The sequence below is a fragment of the Elgaria multicarinata genome, chromosome 2 (assembly GCF_023053635.1).
Source record: "Elgaria multicarinata webbii isolate HBS135686 ecotype San Diego chromosome 2, rElgMul1.1.pri, whole genome shotgun sequence".
NCBI classification, from domain to species: Eukaryota; Metazoa; Chordata; class Lepidosauria; order Squamata; family Anguidae; genus Elgaria; species Elgaria multicarinata.
Window position 1 is genome coordinate 34,742,098 of NC_086172.1, and position 15,753 is coordinate 34,757,850.

Sequence of the window (15,753 nt, forward strand, 5' to 3'; positions counted from 1 at the left end):
AGTAAACCCCATCAGGTTCAATAGGACTTACTCCCAGGTAAGCATGGATAGGACTCCAGCCTTAAGCATTTAATGATAGAGCCATAATTTCAGTAGGGCAGCAGCAACTCCTTGAGCCTCTTGTCCAAGAACAACAGAATTAAGACTGCTTATGTGTTCTGTTCAGTTAGGACTATGGTGCCTCAAGGCTTTAGTAATGAGTGTCTGAAGAAGTCCAATATTATGCTAACATCAGCTACTCCTGATTTCAATCATTAAAAATACAGGTTCACAACAGAGCTTCAAGCACCAAGCCTTACGTACTTAATGTGGGAGCATTTACAATGCAAAGCTGATTCTAGAATCAAGTCTGAAACACGGCCACATTTTTGGGTATGCTACTGCCAGGCAGGGTAGAAATTACACATTTTCTTGCTCAACAGACTATGCCAAAAAAACCACCAACACACCCCAGTGAGCTCATAGATTTTGTCAGTCACTGAAGGGGTTTGGACATACACTAGCCATTATGTTCTAGATGCAATCATGAATTTGCTGAGCTTACCAGATATCACCTACTACCTATAGCATAACCTTCCAGCTCCTGACCTATTTCCCCTCTAAAATGCACTGAATATCTGAATAGTTGAGAGAAAGAGAGAGAGAAGCCCACAGTGAATTAAAAATAAATTCTGATTAGAAATTAAAACTATTATTTGCCATTAGAAAACGTAGACAGATGTGCAGAAGCCAGTACTACATCTTTGCAAATTAGATCACCAATGATGCATCACAGATCACCCGATGCGTAAGTTCCTTGTTGGATGTGTCATTCACTATATATATTTGGGTCCATGCCAAATAAGAGCACAAGAGCAGTTTTTAATTTAAAGTCCAGCATTTCTGCTGACATACAATGCTAAAATAAAAATCCAGGTAGAGAGAAAATGTAACATAAAATGATGCACAACGCATTTTTGAGCTGCAGAAGATTCAAAGCCTTTTCCCCTTCCCTGCTTAAACAACACCACTCCACCCTTCAAACCAGAGGCATCTTCCATGAGTAAAGGAAGATATTTTCCTTTCCATGGTTTCAGGAGAATTGTGAAGGAAAGTCTAGTCACAATCTGCCAAAGGAGCCACTTTCATATCAGCTTTAAAGTATAGCAGCTGCTGCTCTAGGGGAGCTATTAAATCCCATACTGGGGAGAGAGGAGCAACCGGAGGGCTAATTCACATCCCCAAGAGACAAGAAAGCCGCTTCATTAAACACACAGTAGCCGAGACCCTTTCCCCAGCAACACTATCCATAAATAACAAGCAGCACATGCACGTCTAGGGCGCTCCTCTGGGAAAAGGGGGAGAGACTGCAAGATTTAAAGGCACAGAACGAAGGGAATCTACCAACTGGGGAATCAGCAATAGACAGGTGCAGCTTTAGAGGCCAAAAGGATGGTGTTGATGCAACCGATGAGGGCACATACAAACAAGGTGGCAATTAAATAAGATGAAACTAATGGTGTAGCTAACCAAGGAAGGGATGGGATTCTCGCGGTGGAGAGGGAAGCAGAAGGCAATGTTGGGTGGGGATACGGTTTGGGCAGGCGCACCGATTCCTCCCACTGCAACTGTACCCTTGTTTTCCTGGGGAGAAAACACGGCCCGTTTGCTTTCTCCCGATCCATAACCATCATTTCGCCCTTTTGGCGCATGCCAAATGTGTTTCACCACTCATCCGAGACGGGTCTGATAGTAAAAGTCGGGAAAGAGAGTGATGCGGCTGGCGGCGGAGGGAGGGAGGGAGGAAGCCGATCTGGGTTTGCTGCAAACTCTGCGAGAAAAACAAGGCGAACGTGGACATAATTCGGAGCAATGCACCGGTGCAATTCTTGAGCCTTCCGAGAGAAACGGAGGGCTCTCTCGCTGCAATTCATTCATTCATTCATTCATTCTGCTGCGACAAACCTCCCGAGAGCTCAAAAGGTGGCAACAAGCCATCGAAGCGAGGCGATAACGATGTTGAACGAAAGAGGCGAGCAAGCGGGGCTACTCCCGATGACTACAGAGGGACGAGCGTTGCTAAGTCATAAACCTGAAGGAAACAGGAGCGACTTCTTGACGAGCAGGAATAAGGGGTTGGGGTCAGGGGGTGCGCTGCAAGCGCCGTGGCGGGCATCTAAGCCAACCTGAGCCCTACTTAAAGTAGACCCATTGAAATGAATGGGGGCTGAAGTTAGATTAACATGGCATGCCACCCTACGGCGGGAGAAAAGTAGGTGCGTTGCAATAGGAAAGGCATCGGTGCGTTGCAATAGGAAAGGTTCCGAGAGGGCGCATTTGGGTCTAAGCTGCAACTGTTTGCACGTCGTGCGGAGCGGAGGGAGGCGACGTACCTGGAGTAGCCACGGAGGAGGAGGAGGAGGAGGGAAGAGAAGCCCCCGGCGGTGCGGCTCGCTGCTGCTGCTGCGGAGCCCGCCTGCCTGGGCTCAGGTCCGCTGCGGTGCCCGGCCAGCTCTTCAGCAACAGTAATAGCAACAACCCAAGCCGCCCTGCGAGCGAGGAGGACGGCGGCAAGCGCCCGCAAAGCCCCGCCATGGCGACCAGCCAGAGGGCAGCGGAGGCATATTGCGGGCGAGGAAGAGCGGCCGAGAGGAGGCAGCACGCGGGCTCCCAGCCGACGCTGAGGAGCCGCCGCCCGCCGCCGCGAGAGCGGGTCTCTGTGATGCCCACACCCGGGCGCGCGCGCAAGCTCTCCCGCCCATCGCGGGGCAGGAGGAGGCGACTCCCCTGCGCCCACGTGACGGAGAGGGGGCGGAGGAAGGAGGAGTCGGGGGAGCCGCGCGACCTAAGGGCTTCCCTCGCGACCCTCCCCCTGGCGCGCGCAGCCGAAGTGGCCTCCCCGCCGCGGCTCTTTCCTCTTGGAATGAATGGGGCCGTGCCCAGCAAGGCTGCCCTTCTCCGTCCTCCCTCTCCCGGGTGTTTGTTTCCAAAGCGCGCTCTGGGCTTGTCCCAAGAGGCAACTTGCCCCGAGTTCTCCTCGCCTTGGCAAAGGAGCTGGCGACGACTTCCAGGCCCGGGGGACTGCCTTCTCATCTGGCAGGGCTCCTGCGCGTTTGTTTGTTTATGGCTTTTCATTCTAAAATAATCCCCATGAGGGATACAAGCGATCCCCCTCAAAGCAGGGTGGAGAAGAAGAGAGAGGTCTTTGGCATCTTAGGACGCAAGGCTTGCTAACTTAGACAGAAAAAAAGTCCTATAACACCCAGCCTGCGAGAATAGTTGTTTTTAAATGAATATTGTCTGTTTTTATGGTTTTAAATTATGCATATTTGTTTTTAATGTTCAGTTTTTAAGCTTTGTAAACCACCTAGAGAGCTTCGGCTACGGGGCGGTATATAAATGTAATAAACAAGGGAGAGGGCCTTTTCAGTGGTGGCCCCCCAATTGTGGAATGATCTTCCTGACGAGCCTCACCTGGCACCAACATTGTTATCTTTTCCGCGCCAGCAGTTAACAACATATGCTGAGATTTTAACTGACCCCAGAATAGTTGTTTTAAATGGATATTGTTTTTATGCTTTTGATGGTTTTAAAATTTTGTATATTTGTTTTTAATGTTCACTGTTTTTAACCTTTGTTAACTGCCCAGAGAGCTTCGGCTATGGGGGTGGTATATAAATGTAATAAATAAATAATAAATAAATGAATAAATAAATAATAATTATCTGGGGAATACTAGGAGTTGTAGGGCGTGCACACTGCAGGAGCACCTTCAGAAAATAAACCCTGGTGAGGAAAGCCCTTAGGGGCCCCCACACTCTATTAAAGAGGCCACCATCTTTCCACCTTGTCCTGTGGCAAAACGAAGAATAGACTTACCAGTTCCACTAGCTATTAAGACTGTTGCTTTGAAATGCTTGGACCAGGATCCTGAACTTTGGAATGTCACTCCCAGGTATTTGTAGCTGCCAGCGATATTAGTTTTGTCATAGTTGACCTGAAGGGCTTCCCTAGTACAATATGAGCTTAAAGCCCTTAGGAGCCTACACATCCCCACCTAAGTGTATGACAGGAGTAAAGCATCATCTGCATATAGTAACACAGAGATGCTAACTTTTCTGTCCTTGCATGCATGACACCCAAAATCAGTTGTCCCACTATGCCTAAAAGTATTTGTATCATCCAAATGTTTGTATTACCCCAATATGGATTTTGGAATTTCCCGCCAGCTGTCTGTTGCAACAAAACCAGCAGTTTTGTCTTTAAGATGCCACAAGACTCTTTATGGAGTTTGGAATATTTGTTGTAGACTTAGCTGCATTATGTGTTATCATGCATCTAAGGAATATCCCACACAAAGCGGGGTGGAGAAGAAGAGGTCTTTGGCATCTTAGTCCACAAAGCTTATGCCACAATAATTTTGCTAGTCTTTAAGGTGCTTTAAGATTGTGTACAGACATGCATGTGAGTATTTTGCTGTAAGAGACTAATGATGATTATGCCTTAACTGTGAGGTAAACAGAAATTTGTCAGGTGAAGGTTTTCTTAGCATGGAGTGTTCAACATAGGAATGTTACATTGGTTGGCCATCAAACAAATGATTTCCTGGTGGTTTTGTTTGTTTTTGTTTTTGTGGTCAAATTATTATTATTATAATGGTGGAAGTCAATCAGAACACAGGCTGGAGGGATTCAATAAGTGATGCTTTAGCAGTTCTCTTTTGTAGCCACACTGAGAAACATTTGTCTTATTAAATTATTAAGGATTAATTCTGTTATTTGTTAGATCCTTTCAGTATAGCTGGTTCCACTTGATACATAGCGTTTGGTCAATTTCAAGTGAAAATGAAAAAAATGCTTTTGATGCCATTCTAATATTTAATAATAATAATAATAACCCCTTCCCCCGTGATTGTTCTATTCACTCTCCCCACTAGCATTGAGATTGCACCACAGCAAGGCTGCTCAACCCTGCTGGTAGGTGTTAAGGTAATCTTATCCAGTGATATTTAAACTGATCCATGGACTATTGGTGGGTAGCATGGAGAGAAAACTAAGAGAAGAATGAAGAGATGGAGGTTTCTTTGAAGTATCAGCCACAGCCACAAGCAGTAATGAAAACTGAATTTAAACTTCACTTCAGCTTTCCATTGCAGCTGTAGTAACATAGTGGGGTGAGAAGAAAGGGTGTTTCTAGGTCGCACATGCTCCAGTTCACGGAGATAAAGCACTGTAATTCATGTCTAGTTCCTGTATTTTGGCTACCATGTGGAAGCATCTTGAAAGGGTTCTGTGTGACAGCTGCTCCATATGGTCACCTTAATGTGTGAGAACTATTTACTATCTCAGCAGTTTACATGGTAATGTCTCAACTGAAAAATGCCGTCTTTGTTTTATTATTTATTTAAAACAATACATCTAGAGATACAAAATAAATTATCATTGATTTATCTGATACATAGATCCAAACCAATTAAAATAAAGTGTATGTATCGCTGAATACCATCCTGGAATTTATCATGTTTCCAAAATGTGACTTCATTTCGCAAGAAATCTGCATTCAAGCATTTGTTTCTCTCTTGCCTTTATGTAATAAACCAATTTCATCATAACAGAAACATCCCATATCCTAAACAAACAATCAGACAAAGGAAGGAAACTACTCTCAGTACAAGTTTTAAGTTTTGGAGGGTCCTTGGGCATCTATTCTTCCAGGTTTCCATGATGAGGTAGGTATATTAACTTCAGATATATTCTCGTCGAGGCCAAAGTTCTGAAGCCACAGCCACAAAAAAGAAAACAGACCTTAGTAGCTCCCATCCTTCTTCCCTTCTGAAGTGGCACTTTCAAAGTGACGGGCGCCCTCCATGTTGGGGCACTGCATCCCAGACTAGAGTAGATCTTTAAACTGGTCATGGCAAGGTCCCGTGCACTTCCAAAGAAGTCTAGAGAAGCAGCAGCAGCAAAACACATCTCTGCTGAGGTCCAGGTGAGGCAGTGATTTGCCTGGAGAGGCAAACTAGAGAGAGGGTCAGGTATTCTCTATGAGACTACAAGTCAATAGTGGTGACTTCTCTTCCACCTGCTCTTCCCTCTGGCAGAAAAATGCCTTTGGCACAAGGCAAGTGCAGACTTAAAAACACCAGACCTACTAACAACTTATCCTTCTCTCTGCACCTTATGTTCATTGTTTTGACTGGTACTATAGACTGGTACTTAGAGTGCAAAAGACGATGAGCTTTAATGCAGAAGCTTTTCAAACAACCTTCCAACACCAGGGTATATATAAGGAAATGTAGAATGCAAAGAAGCAAACCAGACTTTATCTGACTTTATACTGTTAGTTTTACCCTACCCAGTGCCTGTTTACCCTGTGCCTGTTTGCATTCTCTTCCCCTCCTTATTGTTTTATTATGGTTTTATTAGAATGTAAGTCTATGCGGCAGGGTCTCGCTATTTACTGTTTTACTCTGTACAGCACCATGTACATTGATGGTGCTATATAAATAAATAATAATAATAATAATACAGAGCAGCTGTATGCCATATGACATACATTGTACATCTACTCCAACCTTCTGCTCAGAAGCCTGAACATCCCAAGCAATTCTGAAATAATATTTGTTCAAGATTATTACTGATGTTACACCTCACAAAACAATCTAAGCAATCAAGGCTTAGCTCAGCCTTCCCCAACCTGGTATCCTCTAGCTGCGTTGTACCACAACATTTATCCCCAACCATGCTGGCTGGGAATGATGAGCATTATAGTACAACACATTTAGAGGGCACCAGGTTGAGGAAGACTGGCCTAGACCATATTGAGACTTCAGTGTGTCTGTACCAGAATCCACTTGACATTGATGGAATGATGGCATGAGCACTTAAATTGCTCAATCCTTTTTGCCCAGCACTTAGTGGTTAGGATGCTCTGAGCCTAAGAATGAATCCTTTAAACTTTCAGGCTATTAGACACTAATGGCCCTATGACCCGGGCATTTCCTTAAGCATTTCGAACCATGTTTTCCCCTACAGAATTTGGTGATTAGAGCTTCTCAAACATGCCATTTTAAGATGAAAGAGGCAACAAAATGATCCCTCAAAGCAGGCACAGTTGTTTTAAGCTTCAGGCACAGAAGCAAATCGAAAAGGAAGACAGTACAGTCTGACAGTTTTAGGACACCAGGATTTTGAAAAGATGCAAATGATAGCATGCGCACAGCCTAGAGCTCTGCACATCTGCATCATCCTGACAAACTGAGTAATTTTTTACTATATGTCCCCTATCTGATAAAAGTTCTCCTTGCTCCTATAGGGCAATACTGAAAACAACTAGCTTAGCAAGGGGCTATATGCGTACTGTGCTTATTACATTTACTGTATTTCTTCGATTGTAAGACGCACACTAATTTCAGTACCACCAACAGAAAAAAAGCTTTGATTCTAAGAAATAATAAATGCACCCGCGATTCTAAGACATACCCCGTTTTTTGAGATGTTTATAAGTCAAGGTGGCCTACATGGTTCTCTCCCATTTTATTCCTGCCGCAACCCTGTGAGGTAGGGAGTGAATGGCCAAAAGTCATTCTGTGAGCTTCATGACTGAGGTGGATTTGACCCTGGATCCCCCGGTCCTAATCCGAGACTCTACTCCCTTTCTACTCTTTAACTTACTGTAGAAAGTTACCACTCAGTAAATGGTTACCTGTAGGTCATCCCTCTATCCACCAATCACCACCTCCACACACACAAATTTGAAAGAATCTTACTTCAGTATAATGATCTGTGACAAGAGGCAATTGATTCCACCAACAGCAGACAACGATATAACTAGGATTGGACCTTGGGACCAAAGTCCGGCACCCCTCAGCCTCCCCTACCCCAAACAATCAGACAGTGGCAGCTGTTGAGGGCATCAGTACCGCAGAAACAAACACCATTTTTATTCCTGTAGTCATGGTGGTGGTAATTATTTAAGCGAGTTTAGAATGCAAAACTACACGTACTCAGTTTTTAAAAAAATATATATATCAAAGTTTGCAAACGGATGTAGAAGCCGTTTCAGAATATGGAATAGTGGTTGGAAGTGGGAAGAGAAAGATTAGTTGTGTGCTTTCTTCACAACTGAAGAAATAAATGCATGTAGCCATCTAAAGCCCACTGCACCCCCATAAGGCCATACATCTTGAGTCTACAATTACCTAGCTGCACCACTGACTGCAGAGCAGAGGGCAGATGACCTTACTTCATTTAGTTCCCTGCAAAACTACATTCACTCATGTTCTCGTTACATCAATGGTGGGTTACAAATTTCAGGTGGAGGCATGAATTACGTCCCATTTGGACACACCACTGACACAATTGCCCTGCCCGTATTTTCCTTTCTCTTTTCTGAGAGAGGCTCGGAATTCCATGCTTCCCTCAGCATGGACAAAGGGACTCAGCTAGTGCTGTGAATTCATCATCCACATAGAAGTTTACATACATCACTCTCATGGGGATGGAGCGGTGGACTATGTTGGAATTGGGCCATAATGTTTGAACTCAACATACATAGGCCAGCATGATAGTTGCACAGTGAGCACCTCATTCTCTCCCCCCCCCCCACCAGCTACTTATCAGTCTGAGCTTCTAAAATAGTTTCATTTAATTTTCTCTGGGCATTCCCACATTTAACAGATCCAAGGCTAGTTTTAACTTGGGTAAAAATACAAAGCATCATTGTGAGCTTGAAGGCATACCCTGAAACTTTGTGCTTTGCAATATAGAGACACATTAAATAATTCCAAATAACAGAGTGTGAGAGGTATTTTATTCACTATTTGAAAACATCAGTTAAGGTACTATTTACAAGAACAAATGGTTAATTGATTTATGTGAACAATTAAAAAATATATCTGATTTTCTTTTCCAACACTAATAAAAGTTTTAACATCAATGGATTTGTGGGATTAAGGAAAGACCAATTTGGAAATACAAGTAATAAAGTTTATCTGCCATAGGCTATTTTGACCGCAGTTGTGTGCTACAACATAGATTTTTATTATTTGTTATCCATAGTTAAAAACTATCCATTCACACAGCTTTATAAAAGGCATTAAGTGCTGGTTGATTTTGCTTATTGTTTCTTCTATAATGTTTATTCCAGAGCATTACCAGTGTGACCATGCTGTTCAGACTAAATCAAACCCCAGTGAACATATCTGAGGTCTCAGAATATTGATCCTTACATATCCTTTTAATTTCTAAAAAATTGAGGATATAAAGTGCATTGAAGATTTCGCAGCCAAAACAAGTGAACACAAAATGTTTTTGGATGTATCTGCTACAGACTTAAACTGGGTTAACAGTCATTCTGTCTTCTCAGGGAACTATGGAAACTGGAGGGAGGTTTTGTAGGGGAAGAACTAGGGATTTGTAAGATCATTCTCAGTACCCTAAATAAACACATACATAAATAATAACCATTCCCAGAGTTCTTTAGGGCAGTCATGACAGTTAAATTGGCATAACTAAAAGCAGGTTTTCAGTGTAGAAGTATCCTTTCAGTTCATAAACTGTACAATCTTGCATATTGAAATAGTATGGGAGACATATGAAATGTTTGGATAAACCCAAGGATGTATTATTGTACACATCACACAGTCATAAGCAGACACAGGTTAATCAGGAAATTCATATTATCAATGTATGTCCATCATATGAATGACAGGGGGTGGAGGTCCAGCAAAGAGTTCTACAAATGTAGAGCAGTTACTTTGTCACAATTACCAGCTTGTCTAATCAATGCTATAGATGTTTAAGCACTACCTATGCATAAAAATGAATATTAGGAAATGATAAAATAAAATATGCTTACTAAAAATCAAGATCACTAATTTAGGCTGGAATCTAAAGATTTCTTTTGGACTAGCTTGTACTCACCCATTTGGATTTTTTTAACTTTTATTTTTGAGCTACAGACACCCCACCCCCATGGTATATCATAAGAAGCTTTTTGCTACTCATTGAAGAATTTGTCAGGGTTACAAGAAAGTCCCTCTCTCCTTCCTCTTTATATCTAGGTAAACACAATACACTGATGTGTTGTCATTGCAGTGTGTTGTCACATAACTGGCTATTGGCCAGCCACAGAGAGGCAATGCATGGCACAATAAATTATTGTATCATTACAAGGAAGAAGGGAAAGAGGGACATTGAACTCCAACAGCTCTATATTGTAATGACTAATTAATCCCCAAGTTTGAAAAGTCTTTTACAGTGCAGCATGGGCAACTGGTTTAAAAAGTCCAAAGCAAACATACTTAGGCATACAGAACTACTTGAGCAAATATTTGGATTCAGCCCATAGAAAAGGCCACTATTAGTGTTACACAATAGTGTTAACGTTAAATAAAACTTTCCTTGCTGTTTTAAATCACGGGCTAATTTATGCTGAAATGACATTGAACATCATTTTACAGAGACAATACATTTAGATGAATATTTATTTGACACAAGAGTAGCACTGCTGGTCAGCTTAGTTACTTTACAGTCACGAGTCCACTTGCAAACATGTGCAAACTAAATCGTAACACTGGCAACTAGCAAACTTTATAACATACATGGTGCCTTACCCAATGTGGGCAATCAGAACACTTTCTGGAACAATTACATAGACACACAGGTTGCAATCCTAAGCACTCTTACTAGTAAGTTCCACTGAAATCAATCAGATTTACTTCCGAGTAAACCTGCTTAGGCTTACACTGTCTCTTTAGTTATTTTCTCTCTCTGCCTAACAGGTCTTGACCTCTGGGAGACATATATGCTACAAACATTTCAAGCCAACCCGAATAGGCTGTACCACATTTTATGCTTTTCCTGGGCTTGGCTTTGGCATCGTATGTCACACTGGTACCGATTCATAAGGCGAGACTCTTGCACTCTGCTAGTACAGCATGTACTATGGCAGGGAGACATAGGGAAAGGGCAAGTGGAGGAGATTGATCTACAATCAAAAGGGTTGTATCAGGTCTCCAGGAAGCCCATGAGGGGCGTTAAAGTGCAGTCACCTCCTTTCTGGGACCCTGGAACTCTTTATGCTCGCAAAAAAACCATTCGTAGAGTGAATTCACATATGCATGTTCAACATCAGTGATGATTTGCATGAACAAAAGAGGTACCACATAATGAATAATTAAAAAATGGAGCTTTCTTCACAGAATTGTTAATAATCAACACTACACAGCAATTTTCATCTGAGGCATTTCACACATTCAGGATGTAGTTCCTACATTTAGCATACACGTGTGTGTTTATTGGGTACATTCACACATGGATACATTCCACATCAAGTTCAAACCTGTAACATTAATATTGAATTGTGACTTGATATTGCCTTTGGAATTGCCATCACAGCTTGAACAGGATAAAGGTTTTCATATGCCCTCAGACACAATGTTTTTAATGATTGCCCTATGGCACTGAACAGTGAACCTGCATGCATGAATCACCTTTTAAGTGACTGGAGATTATTCGTAACAGCTGCCTCCATAGGAAAGAGTATGCCAGTAGAATTATAGGATCAGTTTATTGGTTTTTTGGGCCTGAGAGTGTTGATGATAATTTGTCAAGTAGTTAATTAAAACCAGTTATAAAAGATGTCTTGCACGTGTTTGTTTGTTTTAAATCAGGGAAAGAATGCCCCTCCCCCTCCCATTCAATTTCAATAGCATTAAATTTTGGTGACATCAAAGGGAATTGAATTAACTCCATACTTTAAGATTATGCTATGAAGATGAAGTAATTGTGCACCAACATTATAGAATAAACTCAGTATCAAGAAAGAGATACTACTCCATCTACAAAATTAAGACAGTATTTTAAGGAGACTGGTTAGTGTTGATTACTGGAGTTTTTTTATGAAGAGATACATTTGTTCTGGGGCAGTCCAAATAGCTCTGTACAGATTATAGTTTATTAGAAATTTGAAGGGGGCATCATAGAACCACAGCTGCCCACAGAACACATACTTTCATTTTTCCACCCATCCTGCTGTTGTTTCTGGTCAAACAGATTTTTCATATTTTTATAGTGCTTCAGAAGCCAACAAAACTTGATTAACCATAGTTGACACCAGGACAAAAATAATGATTACAAGTAGCAGAGCAAGAACAGCTGTCATACTGTTTGTCTTTGAATAACTAACCCCTGTAGATAGTTCATCTGAGCATTAGGGAGTCCCTTATTAGCATCATGTATATCTTAGTACAGAGCACTGAATTTACAAAATAATACCTTTCAAAATGCAAAACCTCTCTCACGCCTCACATTAACATTGAAAACATTGTTCAGTCATGTTTGCTACCTAACCTTAATTTCTTTAATGCACTTTTGTTGGCTTCCTAAATCTTGCCGTTTTCGGGGATTTAAATGGAAAGTGTGAACATTTCAAAGTGTGAATACCCCAAACCTATTGGGTTATAGCTCTTAAGTACTACTAATAGATAGCCATGAGAATTCATGCCACATGAACTTCCCTCATGCATTGGGAGCATGCATGATGGGCTCACACTGTTGCACCAGCTAGCCCCACTCTGGCTACTATTAGCGAGCTGTGCTTCACTGCCAGCTGCACATTTGGCAGCTGTGTGAAGTTGCACCTTGCACATACCCTCCATGTGAAGAGGAATCCTGGACCAATCATTGGACAAAACAGGGCTTACTTCTGAGTAGACATGCATAGGGCTGTACTGTTGAGAGGGCGTACTGACAGCTATCTTTAAATACAGGGCAAAATAATATTTTGCATTTGGAAGGGTCCTGCTCTTTGTACCTTTTGATGGATTGGGTTCTACTTTGTACAAGATATATATTCTTTACGAGAAAATGTTAACTGTAAAAGACTTATCACTATAAAGGGACGTTTTATTTTGCCTACTTTTGTGACCTTTTTTCCCTTTAAAAATATTTACATAAAGTACAAGCTCATTCCCCTGAATGGCCTGGGAGATATCCAAGAAAGAGGGCCTTTAGGTAAACTAGACTGCTATTTACATAGAATTACAGTGTGAATGTGGCAGACCAAAAGTATTAAATAACTCAAAACAGAAAGTGATAGGGTCACTGCATTTTGCAAATGAGGATTATGCCTACAAAATAAGATCCTTTTTCAATAGAGGTATCTGTAAGATGGGTTACTTTGAGCCAGAACAGTTCGTCTCATTGTCTTGAAGCTGTTCATACATGCATGTTCATCGCTTGATATACTACAGTGTCAAGTGAGGACTTGCCTCTGTGAAAGGGGCATGACAAGTCTGACACTGCAGATAAAATATCATCTCTTCACTCCACTTCAGATCCAATGTTTTCCAGTGCCAGTTCATACTAGTTATCAAGTATATAAAAATACACAGTAATCAGTAGCAGAAAAATCAAGTGATGTACGTGCATGTGTGAATTAGGCCCAAGAACAACGTTGGAATTCAGTACCTGAATAATTTTCCTGTTACACAAAATACAGAAGACTATTAGGAAACCAGGTAGAATTTCTAAGTGATTCAGAATCACATACCTTTGATAAATGGCCTTTGATAACTGTGGCAGTTATCAATAGTTGTTTATTTCTATACAAAGGCATATCCTTATAATTTCCCAGTAAATTGCCTTATGACACTTGGAAGAAAAAAACAAACTTAAGAACTCAGCTTTATAGTCAACTTTTTGTACTTGGCCTTCTCAGTAAAAGCTCTTCGTGAGAGCTCTTGAATTCCTGGTCAAACTTTCTCCCCTAAGTTTTAGATCTCCTTGCATAGAGCAAATCCTGGCAAAAATCCCAGAAAATTTAAGATTACGCTCCATGGTCTCTGAAGTCCATGGCAATACACTCATTATAAATCAGCCTTTAAGGCTCTTTGTCGCTAAAAGTCAAATGGGTAACATACCCATACATTTCCTACAAGCTATTCTGGAGGAAAGCTCTTGCCCTTCGTTACTCCGTTGCTTTCAGCTACTGTGGGTTTTTAAAATGAACTGCATTTTTTTCCTGAATTTTACCGCTTGGTGATGGCAGTTAGAAACTGGCAAATCTCCTAGTATAAAAGCCATGGAGCGGGATTCCTGTGAGGTCACAAAGTCCAAGAGAAGCTCCAACATAGACAGTATCCCTTCATGTCCCCCACTGGGTAACAGTTAGGACTGTGTGATCACTACCATCACCTGACTACTCCCTTTTTGCCTTAGTTCTAGACTGGGATTTATTTTTGCATATCTGAGAATGCATAATCCAGGATCTGGTACAGTATCTGTCCTCTTCAGCTTTATTTTGAAGGAGGAAGAGGTTTCTACTCCTATGGTTGTGGAGAAGAACAGGAAATTGTGGGGCATGTCTGATATGGGGCAGAGCTGGGTGTATAGTGGTACAGGGGTGTTCCTTTACTGCTCTGCACAGATTCCTAACACTTTCCATAACTACAATTACATCTCATTCAAGCATCTTCTTCTTCCCTCCCCCTATTCCCCTCTTGCTTGTCTTCTAATAAACCTAGTTTTGCTAAAAACCTGGATTTTGAAAAGCAGAATTAAGTTATGCAAAGTAAAAACAAAGCAAATATATAATTTGCATAATTTATTCTGAATGCAGAATTTAGGTTTGGGTTTGAGTTTTCTTAAGTGCAGAAACTATAAGGAACACTAGAAAAGGTATCAGAAGATTGTTGCATGAATCAATCAATTCCCTGATGCTACATAGAACTGGTATATTAGTGCCTAGAAAAGGAGCTAATGATCTCCCATAAAAAACTGGAAGCCAAAGTATATCTTCCCTATGAAAGACTCTACGAAGCGGACAGCAACTCCTTGAATGGATACCATACTACAGAGACAGCATAGTCCTCTTCTATGACAGGCTCATCGACAGAGACAATTGAAGCAGATCTGTGCAGCAGTCCATTGTGTGTTTTGTATAGTTAGATATTTCTAGTTTGAAAATGTAGTTCCAGATAAGTATTTCAAAGAGCAGGTAAGTACCTTGGGAAAGTCCAGCTGGGAAAGTTCATCAGCAGGTCATCAATTAGTGTCCAGGTAGTTCATTAAACAGATGTAGTAGCTGCAGGCCTGCAAACTCTGTAGCAGTTCAAGTTGTACCAATCAATACACATTTTTTTTAAAAAAAACCCAAACTTTTGCTTTCTGGAGCTGGATAAGCAAAATTGCGGCACTAAAATATGCTCATCAGTGCACATGTATTAGTCACATATGTGAACGTGATTAATATGAGGGAAGCTAAAATATATTGCTCTCATTTTGCAGTTACCTTTAGACTATTGTCAATGCCAAAAGACATTTGCAGTGCAGTTCTGGACTGTCTGTCCCTCAAGGCGAAAGTACACATTTTAAAAGGAAAATGTTGATCACACTAAACCTTTTGGTAAATGACACGGCTAAAACACTGCTTAAGCCTCTGATATCCCTTCTCCATTTTCATGGGGTTGCAGCTGTTCCCTTTCTTGTTCTTCCTGAGGTGGCCGCACACGTTTGAAGAAACCCATCTGTAATGTAGAGAACATAAAGTGCAGATTGGGAACAATATAACATTTTCAAAAGCATAATAATAGAAAATCTCAATGTGCAAAACCATTTTTTTCATTTGATCTCTAACATGAACAAAAAATGGAACCAAAGATGGAGCTGTGAAGTTGAAAGGATTGTCCCTTTTACTAGCCATAGAATCACAGAATAGTAGAGTTGGAAGGGGCCTATAAGGCCATCAAGTCCAACCCCCTGCTCAATGCAG

At 41.4% G+C, this 15,753-nt stretch overlaps 1 protein-coding gene across 1 annotated transcript in view; it reads right to left on the reverse strand.

Moving 5' to 3' along the window:
* Nucleotides 1-8,773: 8,773 nt before the first annotated feature.
* Nucleotides 8,774-15,753, reverse strand: part of ITGAV (integrin subunit alpha V) — a 74,560-nt gene continuing 67,580 nt past the window's right edge. The window contains exon 30 of the mRNA XM_063116285.1: nt 8,774-15,508. Within this exon, the coding sequence (XP_062972355.1) occupies nt 15,413-15,508 (96 nt within the window). The 3' untranslated portion in view covers nt 8,774-15,412. The remainder of the gene's footprint in view (nt 15,509-15,753) is intronic.